Genomic DNA, 22,950 nt, shown 5'->3' with positions numbered 1-22,950 from the left:
CTGGAACTTAGAACTTGAAGGTACTTTCACAGGCAGAGCAACCACCACTGAAACTGGGTGTCTTTCAAAATGGCACTTGCTAAAGCCACATCCTGCCCCAGAACAGTGGCGGCCTTGCTACACTCTGGAAGAAGAGGGAACACTTTCTGCTTTTCTTATTGAGGTATTTTTGACCACCAATTGGGGAACTGTGCTTTTCAAGGTCAAACCCTGGGATTCCATCAGCACTAAGTGGGGAAAGTTGTAGAAAAGATTAAAGCATACAATGAGGAAAGGAAAGGGCCAGAGGAAGATTATTAGCAAAGGAGCTGAGAGCACGCAGGACTTCCCATCCTCAGTGCCCACCGAGGACCCTGCGATTTGAACCCTCCCGGGACACCCCACTACGACCACCCGTCAGGTACACCGTGTTCACCCCTTCACCTGCCCTGATGAATGTGCGTTGGGCGTCATGGGGCATGAATCTTTCCTGGGGGGAGGGCTGAGAGATGCAGCCTGGCAGGCAGGGGAGGAGGGTGATCGCAGGACAGATGTCCAAGGGCGGCAGGGACACAGCATTACTAGTTAAATACCACAGTGCTTCCAACCCCAGAGGGAAACACACTGCCCTGAGCTCACCGGGGCGCCCTCCGGAACTTCCCCCAGGATCGGGCTCAAGGGCTAACAGCAGACTCAGCAGGGAGCCTCTGGGATACAGCCTCCAGCCGGCACCCTGTCACTTATTTCAACAGCTCCAGAATATACAGCCTATAAAAGCAGGAGCCTGGTGACGCATGAGGCAGTTCCGAGTTATCTCCTCCTTCTGACATCTAAAGTGTCACCTCTGCTGAGTGACTGTGCAGAGACACTGTTGAATGTGAGAGGGTGTGCAAGAAGCGGACATGGGATAGAGCAAAATGGAACAAGTGGTTGTTGAAACAGTGATTGAGAAGGGGTTGATTATTGATGACTTAGTGGAACTCAGACGGTGGAGAGGTAATGTGCCAGATGGAATTGCCCCAAGTGTGCAGTGCTTGGTTTGCACTGAGTGTGCGAGCACTGTCAAATGGCACAGTGGCTGTGAAGGATGGAGAGCTAGGAGCAGAATGGTGGAAAGAGGCTGGTAACCTGCCCAGTGTGTTCACAGTGGCTTTTACACAGGGCGCGTGCAACGAGACCCTTTGAACAGCACACCAGGGTGTGAGAAGCATGTCTGACAGTGAGTCCTGAAATGCTGAGAAGCGTGTGCATTGGATGGAGCAAGATGCAGATTGGTTGTTGAATTGCACATGGTGTGTAAAAGGAGACTGTGAATGGCAAACAATGGGTGTGCAAAGTGTGAGGGTGAGTGGAGAATGAGACATTCGCTTTTAAATTACACACAGCAAGTGTGCAGGAGTAAATGGCAGTGGGTGTGCAAATAGAAGGTGGTTGGTACAGGACGAGTGTGCAGAGGGTGGTCACTGAACCCAGGCAATGTGCAGAGTAAGTTTAGTCAATGTGCCAAAACAGTGGTTCAAAACCAGTCAGGGGAGTGTGCAGAGGGACAAAGAGCAAAACCAGGGGACAGGGGTGGACACTGGGTGGGACAGGTGAGTGACCCAAGGGCGGGCACTGGATTGCCCAGAGCAGTTGTGAAAGGAGGTACTGCTGAGTGTCCGAGCGGGCATGTCGGAATCGGGCGCCGGAGGGCAGAGGCTGCCGAGTCCCAGTGGACAAGCGCGGAGTGGCTATGGTGGTCGTTTACGTGCCCACACGCCCGGGTAGATGTACCGAAGGTGTTTCTGACAGGAGATTGACGTTTAAAGCAGCTCACTCTGAGTAAAACGGATGACCCTCCATAACACGGGCAGGCCTCGTGCAGTCAGCTGAGGCCTTACGAGCAAGGACCAAGGTTTACGAAGCCATTCCACCTCCGGACTGTGACACAGACACCCTGCCCAGTCCAGGCTTCAGACCCAAGACCACAAGGCCTTTTCCCTGGGTCTCCAGCCTGTGCAGCAGACTTCACGCAGCAGCCCAACCACCTCTCCATGCGTCGAGTGGTTCCATGGAGAACCAAAGCACAACCACTGAGTGGCACACAGGTGTGCAGGAGTGGAGACTGCATGGTGCAACTATACGTGCAGAGGTTAAAACACAATAATTGATTTGCTTGGCAGAGATGTGCAAGGTTTGGGAGTTGAATGGGAGAATGGAATGTGCAGTGGTTGTTGAATCAGTTTGCAAAGTGACTCTAGATGGTAAACAGTAAGTCTGTAATTAGTGGAAGGTGGATGGTGCAGAACGGGTGTGCGAGGTATGGAAGAGGCCTGGGCTCCAGGTGGCCTGGGATGGACCCTGGGCAGGGCCCTCACTGCTGGGAGCTGCGTGGGTGGCCCTAGAGTCTTGGGGAAGGCAGTGCTGCAGCAAGCAGGAGGGAAATGCCCCAGGGCTCTCTCTGCCTTGCCAATAACGGCCAGCAGGATCCGAGCGTCCCGAGTACAGTGCCTGTAGTGCCTGGGGCACTGACCAATGACATCTCTGGCTCAGGATCTTGCCAGGGGGCAGCAGGCAAGTGGAGGAAAGGAGGGCTCTAGTGTGGGATACAGACCCAGGCCCTGCATGTTGGGCCTGCCTTGGGCCCCCGTGTTTCCACCGTACATTCTGCTCCAGTGGGAGACCTGTGGACTTGGCAGGGGCATGGTGCTACTACAGAGGGGCCAGCGAGACAAGCCGGGACATGCGTGGCAAGTCCGTGGGCGTGGTGCTGGCCTCTGCTAAGGGAAGGCCAGGAGGCACCAGGAAAGCCCAGCTACGTGCCACACCCCCACTCGAGTCTCCAGCATACTCCCAGCCTCCTTGCCGCGGGTCTGAGTTACCAACAGCTCCCCACCCACCCCGCACTGGATCCGAGTCCCCAGTGCCACTGGGCCTCATGAGGACAAGGAACCTGGACTCTCTGGACAGGTACTGAGGTCCCCGGATGCCAACAGGATGGTACCAGACCCTTAAGAGCAGGAAGCGAACCTGGGAGGCCAAGACAACAAGGCTCAGCGGGGAGGTGACATGTTCAGGCCACACAGGATGGAGCTTTATTTCTGGAAGGGACCCTGGAGCAGGGTAAATGCCTTCCACGCCAGGACGTGTCACGTGATCCTCATGATACGCATTAAAGGGATGCAGTGGCGGCCACAAGCTCCTCCAGCTGCTGCAGGAGGTCCTCTGGCTGGGGTGAGAAAACACTGGTGTCCAGTTTCTCAAAGTCAGGGTGGGCCACCACGGACGCCAGCACCTCAGCAATCCGGCTGATATCAAAAGCAGCCTGCTGGGGGCCCAGTCCAGTGCCCTCGTTGCCCTCCCCCTCACCAGGGCCTGTCTCCGTCGCTAGGAGGAGGAGTCTCCTTTCTGCAATGACTTTGAGAAAATGGTAAAATTCTTCAAAATTGATCCCGGAGCAGGACTTCATGATGACCTGGGACAGAGAGAAGCAGCCAGTGAGCCACTGCTCACTTGCAGCTCCAGGGAAGTTTTTGCTGACTGTGGACAGAGTCCCAGCTACAAAGGACCCCAAGCCACGGCCCTTGAGCATGGTGACAGACACCCGGGGCCAGCCAGAGATGGATGCATCTCAGCCCCACAGCCTGGAAGCCCGTGATCTGCCTCAGCCCCAGACTGACCCTCACAGGCAGGCCTGGCCATCACCCCACCCCCTGCCCCCACTGCAGCCCTGTCCCGGGTGAGCTCCCCACCCCGTGGCCCTCTCCTGTCCCGGCAGACATCCCACCTGGCAGTGGTGGTGCCAGTCGGGCATTGTGTCCTTCCACTCGCTAACCTCCCGCTGCACGGCTCGGAGCTCCTGCTGCAGGAAATGCCACATGTTGGCCAGGTTACAGCCATTGACCCAGTTGTGGTTGATGGAGATAGTGTCCTCCTGGAAAGGACAAGTTGCAGGCTGTCCCCACAAGCCCACAGCAGGCACTGTCCCCTCCCATGTCCTAAGGTCCTCCCAGCCCTCCTTGGTTTGGAAGGGTTGCTCCCACCTCCCCCTGGATGACAGCAGCGAGAGGGAGCCAGGGTTGAGATCCTATATCCACAGCTAACCGAGAGCAGGCTCCCCGAGGGCCTAGGACAACTCCACTCTGCGAAGACCAGGAAAGCAATGTTGGAGGGAGGGAATGGGGGTTGTGGGCCCTTAGCAGTGCTGTGTGTGGAAGTCAACATGCCCACACATGGCACCAGGCTTGCCATGGCCTGCCCTGTCCCACACCATGGCTCTCCCAAAGGGCAATCTGCCCACTGTGGAGTCAGGAAGGGCGGGCACAGCCCTCTCTGTGGGGAGCATAAAGGAAGGTGCCAAGGGCAGGCCGAGGGGCAGTCGGAAAGGAGTCAGGATCAGCCTGGTGGAGCCCCATGGTGTGTCTCCCTGCCTGCCTGGACTATGTCGTGGGCACGCAGGGTGGGGTGCGGAGGGCCCACCCTACCAGATTGTGGACTTGGTGGTGCCACCCGCTGGGCACAAACACCATCTCGCCTGCCTCCTGCGTGACCTCCAGTGGTGGGCTGCAGTGCTGGCGGCTGTCTAGGAGTGTGAAAGCAGTCACGTCGTAGGGCAGGCTGCCATGGCAGTCCCGCAAAGTTTCTTCTTGTCCTGGTGGGAAGAAGAACCACTTTTTCCTCCCGCAGATGTTGACAGACCAGCTGAAGGAGCGGAAGATGTCGGCATGGAACGGCGACCTGTGCGAGAGCCCCTGCTGGTACCTTGTGGCCTGGGCATGGGCTTTGGCTCTTCCAAGTGGGCTGGCCATGCTCAGGCCCGAGGTTCCCAGTTCTCACACCTGCCTGAGAGCCACAGGGGTGAGCCAGACACCCCACCCCAGAATAGCAACAGGAGGTGCTCAGGTTCTGGATGGAGCCACAGAGTAAAGAACGGAAGTGGGCTTGGAAATGCCAGACCTGGCAGCCAGCTCCACGGCCTGGCCAAGGGACCTGTCCCAGAGGTTCTTAGGAGAGGGCTGGGGGCTGGGGGCTGGGGCCAGGGGCCGGGGGGTGGGGCAGGAGCACGGTTACCAGGTGCCGGCGGGCCCCATGTAGATGAAGCGGTAGTCGTCCACATCCAGGTAATCCCAGTACTCATTGAGCCAGTCAGACGAGAAGTACGTGGGCAGGGTGAACACGCCCTCCGCACAGGAGTCCCTTCAGAGAGCATGTGGCATGAGGATGCTGCCTCCGCCACGTACCCGGGTCTAACCTGGTCACCAATGTGAGGTGACCCTCCAGAGCCAGCACCAACGACCAGGCTGAGTGGGGCCACCTCACACCACCCAGCCCTAATAGGCCAGCGGATGACTACAGCCCCCAGTGACCCCAGCTGAGCTCGCCCAAATGACTGAACCAGTCACGGCAGATGAGATGGCTGTGCGGTGCCGTGACAAACCATGCAGGCAGCAAACCAGGAGCTCTGGGCCCCTCCCGCACGAGTTCCAGGATTTCAGACCCTGGCTGAGTTGGATTCCAAAAGTATCATCTGAATCACACTGGTTTTCTGAAACTGTGGGCTACTTTGGCGTTTTCACCTGCACCAGTGACCTCAACTCTGCCGAGTGGATGCAAGGCCACAGGCCCAGGCACAAGGACGGCCATGACCACCAAGGTCCTTTTCACTCCAAGCCTCTCAAACCCTCTCAAACCCTGGTAGGCCCCACAACCCAAGCATGGGCTCCCAAACACAGGAGCATATTAAACCAGCCCAAGGGAGAATGACAGGCTGGAACAAGCTTCTGGACTCACGCACACGGCAAGCTCGGTCAGAGGCTTGAGCCCAGTAGCACCAAACCACTGGTACTTCCCCAAACACCATGCCTTTGTACACTCAGCCTCCTGCTTCCTCATCAAAACCCTGCTCAGATGGCACCTCCCCTGTGGCGACCACTGCCTGCCTGACCGGGGCTTGCTCTGCTCTTTTCATTTTAGAGTTGCTGGGAAAATACAGACCACTCAGTCAAAACCAAATTTGAAACAAACAATGAACAAGTTTCCAGCACAAGTATGCCCCACGCAATACTTGGGATATACTTACACCGAAACACGCACTCGTTGCTTCTCTGAAGCCCGTATCCACATGCATGAGCATCGAGGCCTGAGTCCCTGAGGGCCAGGACCAGTGTCTGGTCACTCCTGATCCACTGGCTTCGTAGCCAGCTCTGTGCTGAGCACGAAGGATTGTGGCGGGAGCACTGAGGACATACTGCGGGTGCTGGGGGGCGGGGTGGGGAGCTAGTGCTGGTGTGGCTTGTGCACTCTAGCACTGGTCCTGGAATCAGATGGGCCTGAGTTCTAGTCTCACTTTACCTTTCTGAGCCTTAGTTTCTACATCAGCAAAACAAGAATTCGGTTGTTCACTCATTCATCCAACATTAAGTGAGCACCTATGCGCCAGCTGGCGGGAGCTGGATTAGGACAGTCTCTGCTGGTGAAAGGCACGCCCCTGGGAGGGGGAAACTGACAGAAAATGTAAGGACCACCTCTGGGAGTGAGCACGCCAGTCGGCAGTGATGCAGACTTTAGACAGGTGGGACACGTGGCCCGCTGGAAAGGGCATTTGGACTTTCAACGGCTAGCCAGGAGGCTGGCAGCAGAACAGTCTGCACCTGGAGAAGTAGGGTTGGAAAGGGAAACCAGTCACAGGGGTATCTGAGAGGAAGGGCAAAGGCCGGGTGCTGCCAGTTGGATGGCGGTGGAGCCTTCAGCTCTGGGTACATGTGACAAAGATGTAACCACAGCCCACCTGCGCCTCCACCAGGCCCACATTCCCACAGCAGCCAACCGCCTGCAGGAACCACGAGAACGCCCACACTGCTGCAGAGAGGCGCAGTTTTTATATGGATTAGAATTCCTAAGTGGGGAAAAGATGAGATCCTCTGTGTGCACGCAGGGTTCACTCAGGTCTGGACAAACAGTGCTGCAGCCAGTGCCCACGCCTTTACCTGCACAGGTGCCAGTCTTTGAGGTAGAGACAGCCCCGGGAAGAGGAGTAGTCCTGTTGGATGAACTCTTTCCAGTAACTGATGTAGTCTCTGAGGGGCATGTATTCTTTAGGGTTCGAGTTATATTCCTGGACTCCACAGTTTGCAACAGGTACAACCACATCTCCTGAAAGGGAGGGGTCAGGTACAGACTTTTCTGGAAGTCCTCCAGCTTGTCCATTCTCTCTGACCCTGTCCACCCTCCAACTCATTGCTACACCATTTCCGCACGAATTCTTCTGTGGACCCACTCACGCCCAGCCTCCCCCAAGCCCTCAGAGGCTCCTCTCATTTGCGCCCTCTGTAGTCTGACCTAAGAGGCTTTAGCAGGGCGAGAGTCAGAGGAGCCTGCCTACGTGCTGTGCTCGCGCTCGCTGGGTCCTTGCTCGAGCCCTCACGCTCAGTCCTTACCATAATTCTGAAGCAGATAATCGAAGTCGGGCTTCCCGCTGGGTGTCACCCAGTGCCTCCTGCTGCCCCAGCCCTCGGTGAAGGCGCTGGAGAAAACACAGGGAACATTGGGGAGCAGGTAACCCTTGAAGAAGTCGGCGTAGGAAAAGGAGTCTGGCTTCTCGATAAAGTCCACGTGGTCCGGGGTCGGGAAGACCCTGCCGGGGAGACATCCCCGGAGGCCTCGGAAGTGGCTCTCTGCGAACATGCGCGTCTCCCTGTCCATCCCGGGCTAGGCTCCGCGTCCATGGGGTGCGGGGCTGCCAGGGACCGAGGGGGTGCCGAGGGTGGAGGGGCTGTCGGGGGTCGGGAAGGGAGGGAGGGTTCTGCCGAAGGCGGAGGGGCTGCCGGGGCGAGCAAGCTGCCGAGCGGCTGCTGGTGTCAAGTGTTGTGGCCCCGCGAAGGGCGGGAGCCGGAACCGGGCCTCGGGATTCTCACCGCCTGACACTTTAACCTGGGAGGTGAAAAGGAAGTACTTCCTAAAACTACTTCCGGCGCAGACGCTGTAGCCACCTTCGGCTCACAGCCTCCGCGCCGGCCACAGCGAAACGGCGAGGCACACGCACTCAAGCGCGGTCGCTCGGACGCAACAGTGGAACCAAGAAGCCGCGGGCGGAGTTCCTGCCGGAGCCCAAACCGCAGAGCGCCGGGACTTGAGCGCATGCGCTCAACACGGGGCCCTCACCCGGCGCAGGCGCAAGCGCCGGTGCGGCACTCTGCACATCCGACCTCATTCTGGGCCCACATAACGTCGAAGATCGTCACCCAGCGCCCGTGCCGAAGCTTGCAGTCATCGCGCCTCAAGACTCAGGAAAGCGTAGTCCCTTGTCTGCGGCTGAGCCTGCGTCGCGGTGAGGACCCCTCCATTCCTGTGCCCCAGGGCCTGGGGTAGGTGGTGGGCTGTGCGCAGGAAGGACCAGAAGTGGTGAAAGGCGGAGGAGGGAAGGACCATGAAGAAAATGAGTTTGGGAGAGTCCAAGGTCCAGGTGGAGAGGGATCTAAGGTGGGAGCTAGGGTCAGAATAGCCAAAGGTGGAGTACTGGGGGATGGTGGGGGCCTAGGGAGACGGTGGGGACTTGGAGGGACATAATGGGGTCCTGGAGGGGGAACTGGAGGGTAAGCTAGGGGTCTAAAGGGATGGTGAGGGCCTGGAGGGCATGGTGGGGACCTGGGGTGATGGTGGGGACCCGGAGGGAGAGGTGGAGGAATAGGGAGGCCTGAAATGAAGGTGTGGAGATCGAGGCTGTGGATTTGAGCCAGGGTACACCGTAGGCCGAAAACGGGACATCTGAGTGGGAACGTGGTGGGGGTGACATATCATGGTCTGAGCATATGGAAGAAGTCAGTGTCCTGCCCTCACAAACCTACCAACATCAACATGGAAAGAAAAAAACCAGATTCGTCACTGTGTGAACTTGGCAGATGACATACTTGTACGTAGGGAGTTGACAAGAAAGCAGAGTTGGGCAGAACTGCACACATCTCACCCACAGTAAAGTAGAAGAAAGAGCAAGACCTCTCTCATCACCTGAAGGGAAAGATAGATGTAGCTGTGGAGTCTGCGCCTGGGGACAGACTCCTGACCCAGTGCTGGAGGTTTGAGTTTATAGCTCAGTTGCTACAGTGCTTCCCCAGAAGAGAACAGGGAGGATCAGAAGTAGGAAAAGGCGGGGGAGGGGAGGATTAGGAGGAAAGGGAGTTTGGGAGAGTCTGAGGTCCAGGTGGAGAGGGATGTAAGGTGGGAGTAGGGAACAACAGTGAGATGAGATGTGACAGGACGGGGGTGGGAGTTGTTTGTGGCAAGTGGAGCAGCCAGAGGTGTTATGGGATCTGTGTTCCATCAGCTCCTTTGTCTGTGTGGTCAAGGTGTGGCATTGTTCACTGGGCCAGCGTAGGGCGGAAAGTGAGAACACACTGGGAAGGCAAGACGGAGAAGCATAGCCACCCGTAAACCCATCTGGAGATGAGCACATTTTACTTTTTGATGTAGAGCTCTCCTTCCAGGCATGCATTCATGTATTCATTCATTCATTCGTTTTCTCTCCCTCCCTGGACGCACATCGTTGTGGTGAATGCACATGGGGGTGGGTAGAAGGAAAAGTGGGGGCAAAATGTTCATATTTATATAATTATCTAAAGATATGGGAAGTATGGTCAAAGTTTGCCCCATGGGAGACATGAAATTCAGGTGGGTATTGCCTGGGAGGAGTCCAACTCCTGAAGTTGTGTGGTTGAGAGTAAATTTCTTAAGAAAGGGGAGGCTTTGGGCCATATGCTCCCTGAGGTGGTCACTTGGGGTGGGAGATGGGGTCTCCTTTCTTGAGCACTCGCTGGCCCACGCATTTGTGCCGTTTCCCCAGTCCACATGGTGGCCCTCTGGCGTTGGTAGCATCCCCACTGTACACAAGGGGCTCTGACAGCAGAGTGAGAGCAGGGCTGTGTCCCTCAAAGGCCACTAGACGGCAGCCTTGGCATCACCTGAAAGCCTTGAGAATGTACACTGCTGGGCCCCACCCATACCTCCTTCGTCACAACCTGGGGCGGGCACTGCTCTAAGCCTGGTCACTTCCCAGTGACACAACCCTCAGAGGGCCAAAGGGAAAACAGCAGAGGGGAGTTTAAAAGTCCGCACTTTGTAGGAAATGCAGTGAGAATTACGTAAAATCCCAGTTGTCTGCTCTGAGAAGTTAGGACGACAGTGCACGCCCTGTGACTCGTCCTTGTTGTTGCAGCGAAACACCCCAAACAGCATGTTTGAACCTCCCAGGTCGAAAGTGGGCGCCTCGGAGGAGCAGGAGGTGAAGGTAATGGAAAAGGCAGGCCATGGCGCCTGGGCACACTGCTCCCACTGTTCTCGCTCTAAGCCTGCTTGTGGTCAGGAGTTACTGGAAGGTGTGTAAAATGGTGCTGCTTCTGTCACTCTGGAAATTAACTAAAAATAGGTGTTTACTTGATACTGAGCCTCGCTGCAGGTACAGGTCTGATGCACAGGCTGAAAGACATCCATTATACTGATTGCCGTGCATCGGCAGTGCTGTCCAGTGACCGGGAGCATGACTCTGGGGACGTCCCAGACGTCCTTGGGCTGCCCCAGCTCTGTTTGCAGTGTCCACACAGGTCTGTTAGTCTTTCACGGGGAGGTCTGTGTTCCAGATGACAGCAGGTGAGGATCGAGTAAGGACTCCAGAACTCAGCGTAGATCGGAGACCTGGGTCAGCATGTGGAAGAAAATGGTCCACGTGGCCAGTCGATGCTTCTGCTTGTGACGTGGGGACCACTCAGCATGTAATTCCTGGTTGCCTGGAATGTCCCGGCATTGTGCACAAGGCACCTTGCACGTGGTGTTTGCTTCTCCAATGTGTAGACCGAGTTGGTCCACACGTAAGCACATCCACGGGCTTCTTGGAGTGGTGACCACAGGTTTCTCCTGTTGCTTTTTTCGTTTTTCTTACATACAGTAGTGAGAAGTGTTTGGGTTCTTCTAATTTTTCTTTCCTTTTTCTTTTCTCCCATTTTGAATTTTAGAACATTTTAGAGCTGATGTTGTCCTTAGGTCTTTTAGTTATTTTAATGGTAGATAAACAGGCTCAGAAGGTGAAGTAACTTTTCCACAGTCATAAAGTTTGTGGCAGCTGGGGTTGGAAGGACAGCGTACTCCCTCGGAGGCTGCAGTGCCAGGCTCAGTAATTCTGTGGGTATTTGTGCATAGTCTCCCTCAGTGCTCGGTTGTGGTCACTCGGCTCAGGCGATTGTTAAAATTCAATTTCTTTGCTAAACCCAGCTCTCAAAGTACTGGGCAGTGGTGAGCAAGGTGTGTCCCTCCCCACTCTCTCGAGGGGTGGGTGACAGTGTGTGGCCGGCACGGGGTGTCTGGGTGGTGGGGGCTGCTTTCAGCCCCGAGGACCAGGGTCTAGCCAGGTTCAGGACTGACCAGGGCTGTGAGCACACTGCCGTGATCAAGGCCCAAGGCGTTTGGCCCCCAGTGTTTGTCTTAGACTTGGAAACACTGAAAACCATGGTGACGCTGATGTCACTAGTCGTTCCCTAATTCTGAAAGTGGAGAACTTTCTCGTTTTTCACTGTCACTAGCGTGGTAGGTGTGGGGGTCACGACAAGCTGGGGTCTGTGGCACCTGCTTCGTGTCCTGTGAGGCCAGCCCTATCCAGCCGTGCTCTGCCTTGTGTCTGTGGGTGTCTCAGTGTGCTCACGTGAGTGCTTCTCACAAGGGAGGAAGGTCTGATGAAGACACGTGTGCTTTAGGGTTACCTCTGTCCCGCGTGAGCCATTGTCACAAAGGAAAGGCAGCGCCCAGCTGCTCTGCCCCGCAGTGAGCTCCCGCAAGGTCTCGTGTGTGCAGAGAGCTCACAGGTCAGGCCCCTCAAGAGGATGGCGCAGTTTCCCGTTCTGACGGTCAGGGATCAGACAGCTGAGGAACTGCTCGCTGGCTTCCCAGTGGCTGGAGAGTGGGGACTTCCTGACTCCTTCACAGAGCCTCCCAGTGAGAGTGTGAGATTGTCGTTGGCTGCATTTTTAGTGTTGAGATTCCCCTGGGTCTGGCATTCATTGTCATCCTGGCTAAGAAGACGATTCTTGGGGACCTGTCTCCTTGGAAAGATTTCTGACCCTGTCAACCTCAGGTTCTCTGTGGCCTGGGGCCGTCATGTCCATCAAGGCCTGAGAAGGTGGCACCGGCCCTGCTGCTTCCTCATCCAGTCCTCCCACATTCTTCAAGTAGAAGGATCACCTTCCTGTAGTCTTAATCTGCAGCAGTCTGTTCTAGAATGTTCTTACCACATACTGTCTTTGCTCTTCAGCGCAAGTATGTGCAGTCTTACTGTTGCTTATTTCTAAGTGTTCTTCTGTCTGCTCACCTACATACTCTTCTGGTATCTGAGCTATATTGTATTTCCCAGAATATCCAGATTCTAAGGCTGCTACTTTCTCAGAATTGACGCTCATGCAAAACACTTGACGATGTTAGTACTTTTGAAAGATTATTGGCCAGCCTGTCAGAGGACGTCTAGGGCTTATGCCACGACATGCTGTGTGCATTCGTCCGTGCAATGAAGTGAGTTGGACAGATGGTCTCTGTGGTCCCTCTAGCCCTGAAATCTTTATATTTATTACTTCTGAGTCCCATACCTTATTTTGCAATGGTGACAGAATTCTCACCCTTAATATGCCAGATCTCTTTTTGGCTTGTCCTAACTTCATGTATTAGTGATCAGCCTAGTTGGTGATCGGGACCGGTTTGTGGGACCAGATAACCAGCTGTTGAGCATGCATGCCTACCCCGGAGCTGCCGGCCTGCTCTTGGTGTTTTGATGAAGGAAGTTTACAGAATACATCCAAATATGTTAAATGTATTTGTCCTGGGGTGGAATAGAGTTGTTTTACTTTTACCTGGCACCTTAATTTTCTGTTCACTGGGCACATTCTTCTGTCTTCTCTTCTTCATCGTCATGTTTGTGTATCTGCGTTTTTGTGGCCAGGTGCTGTCTGTCGCTAACTCTGATCAGATGATGAAAACTAATGAGGCCAGACGACGGATCATGGACGGGTGATGTGCTAGTAGTCATACGGGAAATAGAGAAGAGAGTCAGGGAAGCCGTAGATTCTCTGTACTCCTGAGCGATGAGCTGAGTCAGTTCTCCCAGCTGCTTTGTAGGATTAAATGTGATCATAATACTGTATGCAAGTGTATATTGGAGCCAGCTCCACTTCTGAGAGCCTTTGATACATCAGTTCAGTTAAACCTTAGCACTGCAGTGTGGGAAACGGGCAGTTTTGGCCCCACTGACAGATCAGGCAGTGAAGGCAGAGAGGCTAAGTAACTGGCCCGGGGTCACACATAAATGAGTGGCACCTCTTCTCGTCAGTGTGACAGCCTTGTGGTGGCTTGTGTTCTGGCTGGGCTCCTGCCTCAGGTAGTAATTTCAGGTGTTTGTGAAATTGTAGCACTCAGCCGAAATTCAGCTCTGGTATGCCTTTCATATATACATTTACTATTAATTTTTAATACAATTTATATTGTTAAACATTCAATGAACCTTTCATTGAAGTATTAGTACTGAAAAATGAACAAATCATACGAACAGAAAATGCACACATCTTGAATTACCACGAAATGAGTACACCCAGGACAAGAAATGGAATGTCACCAGGCACATAGGTCCCCACAGGCCCCCTTTCTCCTCCCCGATTATAACCAGCATTCTGACTTCCTATTTCTGAACTTTTCATATGCTTATTTTTTAAGTGAATTAAAAGTTGGGGAAAGTTTTGATATTCCCTAAAGTCGAGTAGAAACATCCTAGAGTATTAGGAATTGACAGAGTGGGTTTCTGGCGTTTGCTTCTGAAATATTTCGTTTTATTAGGGAGAGATTCTGGTATGAAGAACCCATACCATGACCTTTCTGGTGCACGTCACTCAGGAACCGTGACAGCTCTGAGACCGGCAGGCTAGCAGTGAGCCCGTTGCTGCTTTTAGATATGGCAGCAGACAGGAGACCCTGAGTCAGAAAAAAAGGGTGTTACGCGTGGCACAGCAGGCTACATGTGTGTGTCTGTTCCCCTGTCCCCCAGGTTCCGAGGGCCTGAGCGCATGCTGCACTCAGCGTGGGTTTGTGTCACAGCTAAGGAACCCTCCAATTTTTTAAGGGGGCTGCTAACAAACCTGCCTACCCCTTGCCTCCAAGCACACAGTAAGTATCCTGTTATCTAGGTGGAGCAGAAGGGAGATACCATCTACAGCTATGAGAAAGGCAGTCTGCAACAGACGCCGACACTAGACGTGGAAGACTGCCTCCCAATAATGTCTCCCCTTGTTTCCATATCACCTTGCCTCGGTGAACTTGCCCATGTCACTCCTTTAGCCACTGTAATAGTTTGGCTGGGACAAGATCTGCACGGTGTGTCTGACAGTTTCCAGGCTGCCATCGGTGGGACTCCAAACAGCCGGGTGAGGCCAGCCTGCAGCCTCAGCTGGGCCAAGGGACCCTGCTGGACAAACACCAGGAGTGTGTGTTCCGTTCATTCAGTCACAAAGTGTTCCTTGAGTTAGGATTATGAATAAAATACTTGCCCTCTGAGAGCTTACAGTGACATAGGTAAGCGGTCATCCTGCCACGTACAGGCATAGTCATGACCTGGGATTTGACCTTGTACAAGATCCTCATCCTTTCATGGCCTTGTATTCTTTATGAGAAGGTTGGACAAAATGTTCTGTAAGAGTTGTTCTGTCATTCATGACTTTTCAAACTGCATTGATAAACGCTAATTATAGATACGAATAGTACCCTTCAATACTTATAACTATAGAAAACTAAATATATACATAGAACTACATAATTGTGTGGAACTCCGTAAGCATTATTTGTAATTACAAGAAGGGAAAAGTTTGTAGGGTTATTTTCTCTGAAATTCAGTTTATAAAAGTTTCCAAAGGAGACTGTGGTAGTTTAGAAACTTGTAAAGAATGTTTTGTGATAAAGGTGATCAGAGCCAAAGCGGTATTTGTGTGAAGGATCCTGGAGTGCTGGTTTCCAGCAATTTCCTTCCTTCAGTCACGTCCAGCTGTGGGCCCTGGTCTGAGTTGGGGTGCACTGGTGGGCACAGAGCCCCAGGGGCCCTCCCCTCTCTAAATAGAACAAGGACTCTGTCCTGCCTGTCACCTGGGGATGTGTGAGCCCTTGCTAGGTGAGGACCCAGCTGCATGCCACTGTGTCTGGTGTGCTCTGAATCCAGACCATTCCCTCGCTGTTGGTGTACTAGTGTCTAATCCTAGTGTGAAGACACATTTTAGCCTCACGCACCCACTAATTTGTCCCATCTTCTTCAGAGGCAGAGTGACCTTGACTGTGGTGCATACCGACCCAGGAACCAGATGAGCAGAGACATCTGCGTGCACACCTGGCCTTGCTCCTACTATTTAGAACTCGAAAAGCGATGGATTCCTGGAAAACTTTCATTAACTTCTCTCTCACTAAAATTTATGACTGATAAAACTGGAGATACTCTTGTCAACTTTCCCCTTTCTAGTATAATTGAGATCAAGAAAGAGGCTTCTCAGTTTATCTTCAGTTCTCTCACCATCCTGGAAAAGGACCATGTCAAGCACTGGTTCAGTTCCTTGCAGCCTGGCCGGAATGTTGTCTTCCACGTCATCGAGCACTTCTGGAGAGAGTTGCTGCTGTCTCAGTCGGGAGCTGCCATGGATGCGTCATCCTCCCACGTGACCAAGGGGCAGGAGCTGACTGGGCTGATGGCCTGTTCCCAGAAGCGTCTGGAAGATGCAGCCACAGTCCTGCACCACCAGGGCGAGCAGCTGGACAGCATCGCGAGCGGCCTGGACAGGATAGAGTGTGACCTGGACGTGGCTGACAGGTAGAGAAAACCGCGTCACCTTCTGTGGACCCTCGGGTGGCTGGGGTGTCTTCTGTCGTCCCGTATTTCGTGCACACCCCGCATTCTGAACACATGGGTATGCCTGTTGTGGACGGTTCCGCTGGGCTGGCTGCTATGGGCATGCACATGGTAAGGCTGGCGTTCGTCAAGGGTGCACTGTTGCCAGGTTCCATTGAAGTGTTCAGTGAGGTCACCGCATTTAATCACCAGACAAGCCAAGAAGGGCATGTTGTTCTTGACTTCATTTTACCAATGGGGAAACTGAGGCTGAGAGACCAGGGAATTTGTTCAAGGTCACACACACAAAGTCTGTTAGCATAGTTTATTTTTTTGCACAGCTGAAGAGCAGTCAGGTTTGAGCTGAAGCATTCTGGTTCTAGAAGCTGCCACCTGAGCTGCTGTACCAGCCACTCTCAAACCTTCAGTCTCGGGCCTCTCCACTCTTAAAAATTGAGGACCCCAAAGAGATTTTGTTTATGTGAGTGATGTGTGCCAGTATTTACCATGTTTTGTTTTAAACTAAGAAATTAAAAAGTTATTCATTTAATAACTTTTAATAACGATAATAAACCCATGACATAGTAACATGAATAACTATTTTATGAAAAATAACTTACAAAGCAAAACATGTTTAGTGAAAAGAGTGGCACTGTTTGAGACTTTGCACATCACTCCAAAGTAAGGCTTAGTCGAAGACAGTGGATTCTTGTGACTGCTTTTGCAGCAAGTCCACTGTGCTGCCCCCTGTGTCATGTGGCCTCTGGGGACCCCATGTACAATTGTAATAGGATGCGAGTGGCAAAGCCACAGTGTCACGGTGCTGTTAGCAGTAATTTCGACCTTCACACTCTGAGAAGTGCTGCCCTGGTGCTAAGACATGCAAAGTCCATCAGGGGTCTTGGAGTCTAGGAGAAATATCCTCTCCCCCATATACGGGAGGGCTGCTGGGGACTCAGGACGAGGAGGCATCCTCTTGGCGATGGGCCCTGAATGCAGCCTGCATCTCTCAGATCAGGGCTGTGGGGTGGCATGGGTGGGAACCCTTGGCCCTGAGGGTCCCCAGTTGCACTCACCACCTGCCTCTGCTTCCTGAGTACATGCATGAAGGGCGTCCTGTAGCAGATGCAGGGGACAGAGCCCCAGCTCTCAACCTCAAGAGGGGTGCTTGTGGCAGATGACATGAAGGCACCAAACCTTTGTCAGTGTTCCTGTTGCGGACACAGACTGTTTTCTTCCTTCCTTGCAGTTGGGGGCTCTTGTGACTGAGTGGTGGGCAGAGTGATGGGTCACTTCCAGGCCTGGTCCCTCCCTGTCACTTTCCTGCTGGTGCAGAAAATCCTCACAGGGGCTCTAAAGCCCGAGGGCAAAGCACAGAGACACCAGCAGAATGGAGTTGGGTCCCCAGGCGGCATCCCTGAGCGATGACAAGCCCTGGCTCCAGCCCTCAAGTGAACTGGGACATGAACAAGAAACAAACCTCTCCTGGGCTAGGCTGTGAAGACTTGGGGGTTGTTCGTCATGGCAGTCAGCCCTCGCAGACTAACGCGACATTCCTGCAGGAGAGGGAGGCAGTGCGTACAGAACCGACTTAGAATGCCCACTGCACTGGCGTGGAAGAATGCACACCACAGTAATGGAGCTCTAGCTTTTAGTGAGCAAATTAGGAAACATTAAAATTATGGGGAGTCCGCAGTACCAACGTGCGGATAGTGAAAATACATTTTCATACATGGCTTACTGGGAACGTCGTTCGGTACAATCTTTTTGGAGAACAACCTGGCCATTTGTAAATCTTCTTTTGACAAAAGACAGAGTGAAAAGATGAACCTGAGGCTGGGAGAAAACACCTGTAATACCCAGATTCCCAACAAAGGGTTAACATCCAGCTAGCTAAGGAGGTTCTATGACAAAATGAGAAAAAGAAAAAGACAATTCAATATAAAAATGGCAAAGGATGTTGATTGGAGTTTAGGCTGAGCTGCTGTAACAGACATCCAAAAACAACTCTGCCTGTGCGTGTGTGTGTGTATCCCTCTCCACCCCTCCAGCCCCCCGGCAGGTGGAGAACTTTACTGTGGGTTGACAACCGTCACTGGACCCTGTTACCACGTGGCTGCAGCAGGAGCTGCGGGTGCCACAGTCGCTCTCCCAGGGAAGCCAGGGCTGCATCTTGGAGTTGCACACAGGCTGTGCTCACACCCTGCATGCAGGACGTAGTCACAGCGCCACACTCAGGAGCAGGGAAGCTGGATGGTCCTGGGAGATGACCCCGTGGTACACTGGGAAGGGAAGGAGAGTGACCCGGGGTCAGCAGTTATCTGTGCCTCCCAGAAGAGAAATGCCAGACACCAGTGGCCTTCAAAAGGGGTCCAGCATCCTATAATTAGGGAGGCACATTAAAGAACACGTGTAGGATGTGGGATGATGCGACCCATCCGTGCAGGGGTGCACAGACTCCATGGGCAAGCCTTTCCCCGTTCGGGTGTGTGTCCCTGTGGAGCTCGGGCACAAGTGCACAACATGTGTGGACAGGAGCAGCCTGCAGGGTCGTGGACCAGGGTGAGCAGCTGTAGTCAGTGGCTTCTCGGTGGTGGGGGAGGGCTCTTCAGCTCTATTTCAGTCACAAAGGGCGCTAATTCTTTCATGCTAAACTGCTGTCGAGATCTTCACGTACACTTGGATAGGATAATTTCAAAGCAGTGCTAGAAAAACAAAAGCAAGTTGCAAATAGTTGTGTACAGCAAGATGCCACGTATTATATAAGAGATTTTAAATCTGCAAAAACGTGCTATAGGAAAACGAGAGTGAAAATAGGACACGTGACCAGGCAGGGCGTGGCCAGCCTTCTCCGCTGGAGGCTGTGCCACAGCCTGGGGGTCGGGAGCCCTCTGCTCTCATTTCTCCCTCACACCTGGGGAAAGTTCTGCCATTATTTCTTTGATGATTTCTTCCCCTCAGTTTTAAAATGTGTTCCTTTTGGTTGGTTATCTGACTTCCTGGGCTTATCTTCTAACAGCGTTCTCATTTTTCTGCCTCCTTGTCCTTTTGTTTTACTTTACATTTCTTGTATTTTATCACCTTACCCTTCTATTCTTATATTTTTAATTTCCAAGAATTATTTTTTGTTCTCCAAACATTCTTACTGCTGCTTTGGGACGTCCTGTGCTTGTAGAAGGTTACGGGCAGTCTCCTGGTTTATTGTGGAGAATCCTTCTCCCCTCTCAGCACAGGCCGCCCCCCTCCTGCACCCCCCTCCCCCCCAATGCACAGACCCCCTCCAGCGGGCTCCCTCTTGATCTGCTTCTGGGAGAGGTGGAGTCCCCGCATCACAGGGCTGGGGCAGGTTGGGGATCCTCACCTGCCCTTCTGTGTCCAGCCCAACCTCACCCATTTTCCTGTTGGGGTTCTGCAGTGCAGCCTGCCACATTTCAGCGGCTCCCAGGGCTGCCTTAACAGTTTACTTTCTTGCATTTGCTAAGTCTGTTCTTGAGTTTCCAAAATGATGCTGCTGTCTTTTCTCTTTGCGCTTGGGAAAAAATGTGTTTTCAGTTTGCCATCTGTGATATTGTGGTTTATAGTACGAAATATATATTTGGTCTTCATTCCCAGTTCCTGGCACAGAGCTCATAAAACCCTCGGAATTTCCTGTGATGAGAGCCTTCAAGGTGTCTTTTGTTATGTTAATGAAGGATTTTGGAAAACCCCTGAGGATGGGGTCTGGTCTCCAGGGAAACCAACCAATGATTAGAGGGTGGAACTTTCAGTCCCACTCCCTGGGGGGCAAAGAGGGGTGGAGAGGGGTGGAGGTTGAACCAATCACCAATGGCCGGTGATGTAATCACCAGTGCCTGTGTAATGAAGCCTCCATAAAAACCCTGAAGGATGTGTTCAGAGAGCTCGGGTTGGTGAACCTGTGGAGGTGCTGTGAGAGTGGAGGGCTGAGAGAGGGCGTGGAAACCCCTCGCTCGCACCTCACCCTGTGCGTCTCTTCTTTCAGGCTGTGCCTGGGTTATGTTCTTTATAATGAACTGTTGACCTTGTAAGTAACATGTTTCTCTGAGTTCTGTGAGCTGCTCCAGCAAATTAATGGAACCCGAGGAGGAGGTTGTGTTTTGAGATGTGTACTTTCTGAACTTTGTCGTTTATACTTATTTATACCAGTCAGTCAGAAGCACAGGTGACACCTGGACTTGGAATTGGGGTCTGAACGGGACGGGAGTGGGATCTTGTGGGGCTCAGACCTTAACCTGTGGGGTCTGATGCTGTCTCCAGGTAGGCAGTGTCAGAACTGAGTTCATTGTTTAGAGGTGGGGAAGAACCACACTTTAGAACTGGTGTCAGAATCAGAACATCTTCAACCATTGTCAACGAAAAAAACATCCAGCCTAAGAGAAAGCTTATACGTCTTTATTTGAGCCAAACTAACGGCAATTGCCGGGAAGCAAAGTCTCTACGGATTGAGAAAATGCTTCGGAAAATGGCCGTTTTGCAACTTATTTTATACATTAGAATCAAAGGAGGAGGGTTTCATGAAATCCATTGGTTGTAGATTAAGGGGGTGGGAGAAAGCAAAGCAGGGAAATCTCTGGGGTTGGACACTTTGTCAAGGAAGTTACAGGCCAAGGATGTGACTTCCCACCATGCACACCTTAGTTAGGAATTTTTATGTTCACACCATCCTCTGTGGTTATTTTCAGTCTCCTGAGCTTGTCAGGTTTAACATGTGGCTTCTTTTCCACCCACCCCAGCCCTCTCTGATTATTTACATAAAAGCATATCCTTGAATGTACTTTTTTTTTTTTAAGGAGGGCGCAGCTCAAAGTGGCCCATGCGGGGATCAAACTGGCAACCATGGTGTTAGTAGCAACGCATTCTAACCAACTGAGCTAACCGGCGGCCCGTTGAATGTCCTTTTTGAGCATACCCAGCTGAAGTTTATTGAAAATTCTGTTTTGAATTTTATCATTATTTTTTTAAAATAGTTTTGAGATGTGTACTTTCTGAACTTTGTCATTATGGGGAGGACATCCAAAGCAGATGCAGTAGGTAGAATGCTCAGTCTCCTCCAACACTCTCTTGGTGGTGGCAGCCCCTGCCACCCGCCTCTAAACCTGAACTCACATCTGTATTCATGTGGTTTGCTGGGCTAAGGTCTGGCCTTTTCCTTACTAAGCCAGAGGGGTTTCTGTCAGTCTGACAGTATCACTGGGGACCTGGCAGTGCCAGGCGCTGTTCTGGGAGCTGGGAGACAGCAGAGCCCTCGGCAGACCCCAGGTTCCCTTCTGTGTTTGTCAGAGTTCTCCGGAGAAACAGAACCAACAGGATGTGTACATTGCACCTGTAGAGGGAGACTTACTGTAAGGAATTGGCTTACATGATTGTGAGGCTGGCAAATCCAAACTCTGCAGGACAGGCCAGCAGCCTGGAGGCTCTGCACAAGCCGGCGTCACAGCTCCAGTCAAAGGCGTTTACTGCTGAATTCCTTCTTTTTCTGGGAGGCCTGTCTATTCTACTAAGGCCTTCAACTGCTTGGACGAGGGACATCTGCTTTACTCAAAGTCCACTGATTGTTAATCTCATCCCCACATCTCAGAAACATCCAGAATACTGTTTGAGCAAATATCTGGGCCCCGCGGTCCAGACTTGAGATGCACCATCACACCCGCCCTCAGGAAGTATATGTGCCGGTGAACTTGGAGGCTGCTCACCACCCTCCAGCTGTTGGGGTCCAGAGCCCCTGACAGGCTTCCATCACTGTGCTCTTCCCTGGGCTCCTGGGTCTGCCAGCTCCTGTGAGGTGTGTCCTGAGGGCTTCAGCAGAGGAGGGATTGGGAGGGGCCCTCAGTAAGGACAGCTGACTCCTCTGCTCACAACTGCACCTGCATCGTGAGCAGAGGCTGTCCGAGGCAAGTCCAGTTTTTCCTGCCATTTTGGAGTGTTGTCCTATTTCCGTTCACAGGATGAAACTCAGACATAGTTGGGGAAGGCACTTCTTCATCCATCCAATAAGTCAAGCTGTAGCGTTTGTTCTTTTGACTTGCCATATTGTTATCAGTTTCTGCCTTTGTCTATATTTGGATATTTTAAAGAGAAATTGGTAAGCGCTAGATAAGCCTGCTTTGTCCTCTTCTATATGCTTTTGATTCCTGCTAGGAAATGATGTTAAAAACTTCCTTGAAATATCTAAGCTGTTGGTCCATTTTACGTATTTGTTCTTTTCCCTGAAAACTTACTGATGATCCAGAGAAGTGCTGAATCAAAGAGAAACAGAGTGCAAATGTTGTAGGGTCAGACCCATACGTCGTCAGTCCAGCTTTCCCGTGCCAAGGTCTCGGCTCTGCAGACGATTGTCCTCCCACTGCCAGGTGGGACCTGGCAGCCCTGTGTCCCAGAAGGCAGCCCTGTGTCCTTAGAAAGGCCAGTGCTGTGTCGATTGGCTGTGTCCCTAAGCACCCACCCTCACTCCTTACTGTCCTTGCCTAGGTTGTCTCCAAATACAGCCCTGCCCTGGGGCTGCTGGACTCAGCTTTCATGACACTTCAGTCAGCACCTTCAGACTCGGAAGAAGGAGAATAAATCCTTTCCTATTAGTGCCCCCGTGCTGTGTTGCTTGCATTATTATATTTCTTTAGTATTCATTGTCTTTCCTACTGGAAGTCTGGTTCTGCTGAAAGGGACGTGGTCACAGTGGTGAGACTGCCGTGTGGTCTGGGAGCACATAGCCTCTGCTCATGACAGCAGCTGCGGTGCCTTTAACTGTCTTCACAAAGTGTGCTTTCCAGCCTCCAGAACGTGCAAGAAACTAAAGTAGATGTGAGGAAAAATCAGGATCTGAGTCAGGATTTTGAAAGGCAAGTCAGAAAAACAAATTGCCAGGGAAACAAACTGCTATTCTATAAAGACTTCCAGACCTCGTGTGGAATGCCAACTGCACTGTATGGTTGGCAAAACAACCTTCCCTGATCTTAGTCAAGGACTTGGTGACCCCATCCTGCTCTTTGTGGGGAGAACAAGAGTATTGCATGCACATTTTAGAGGAACACTGAGAAAGTGAAGAGTGAATAGGAAATCGAGGTGACTTGAAACGACCCCTGTGAGAGAATGAAAGG

General features: G+C 52.4%; 2 protein-coding genes across 6 annotated transcripts in view; one reads left to right on the top strand and one right to left on the bottom strand.

The window, feature by feature from the left end:
• Positions 1-3,003: 3,003 nt before the first annotated feature.
• JMJD4 (jumonji domain containing 4) lies at positions 3,004-7,879 on the bottom strand. Of its 5 annotated transcripts, none has more exons than XM_033095794.1 (7): positions 7,395-7,878; positions 6,945-7,110; positions 5,029-5,154; positions 4,443-4,695; positions 4,002-4,100; positions 3,746-3,820; positions 3,004-3,433 (listed from the first exon to the last, which is right to left on the bottom strand). In XM_033095794.1, exons 1-7 carry the CDS (start codon positions 7,657-7,659, stop codon positions 3,131-3,133), a joined length of 1,287 nt encoding a protein of 428 aa, XP_032951685.1. In that variant the 5' UTR covers positions 7,660-7,878; the 3' UTR covers positions 3,004-3,130. The 5 variants fall into 5 exon arrangements, with proteins under 5 accessions (XP_032951685.1, XP_032951687.1, XP_032951684.1 ...); XM_033095793.1 differs by having other exon boundaries at positions 3,005-3,433; positions 3,746-3,892; positions 7,395-7,876; XM_033095796.1 differs by lacking the exon at positions 5,029-5,154 and having other exon boundaries at positions 3,746-3,892; positions 7,395-7,879.
• Positions 7,880-8,102: 223 nt separating this feature from the next.
• The window catches only part of SNAP47 (synaptosome associated protein 47), a 46,548-nt gene continuing 31,700 nt past the window's right edge, over positions 8,103-22,950 (top strand). The window contains exons 1-2 of the mRNA XM_033096920.1: positions 8,103-8,321; positions 15,276-15,820. Of these exons, the coding sequence (XP_032952811.1) occupies positions 15,321-15,820 (500 nt within the window). The 5' untranslated portion in view covers positions 8,103-8,321; positions 15,276-15,320. The remainder of the gene's footprint in view (positions 8,322-15,275; positions 15,821-22,950) is intronic.

Source organism: Rhinolophus ferrumequinum, chromosome 24, assembly GCF_004115265.2.
Source record: "Rhinolophus ferrumequinum isolate MPI-CBG mRhiFer1 chromosome 24, mRhiFer1_v1.p, whole genome shotgun sequence".
NCBI lineage: Eukaryota > Metazoa > Chordata > Mammalia > Chiroptera > Rhinolophidae > Rhinolophus > Rhinolophus ferrumequinum.
This window is presented reverse-complemented; position numbering and strand designations above follow the sequence as displayed.

Bases quoted from the DNA above. Each gene is read 5' to 3' on its own strand.
- JMJD4 (XM_033095793.1), bottom strand. From the start codon at position 7,659: ATGGACAGGGAGACGCGCATGTTCGCAGAGAGCCACTTCCGAGGCCTC. The intron at 5,155-6,944 runs GTAAAGGCGTGG...TGCTCTCTGAAG, and splicing joins AAAGACTGGCACCTGTGCAG to GGACTCCTGTGCGGAGGGCG. The intron at 4,696-5,028 runs GTAACCGTGCTC...GCTCTCGCACAG, and splicing joins ATGGGGCCCGCCGGCACCTG to GTCGCCGTTCCATGCCGACA.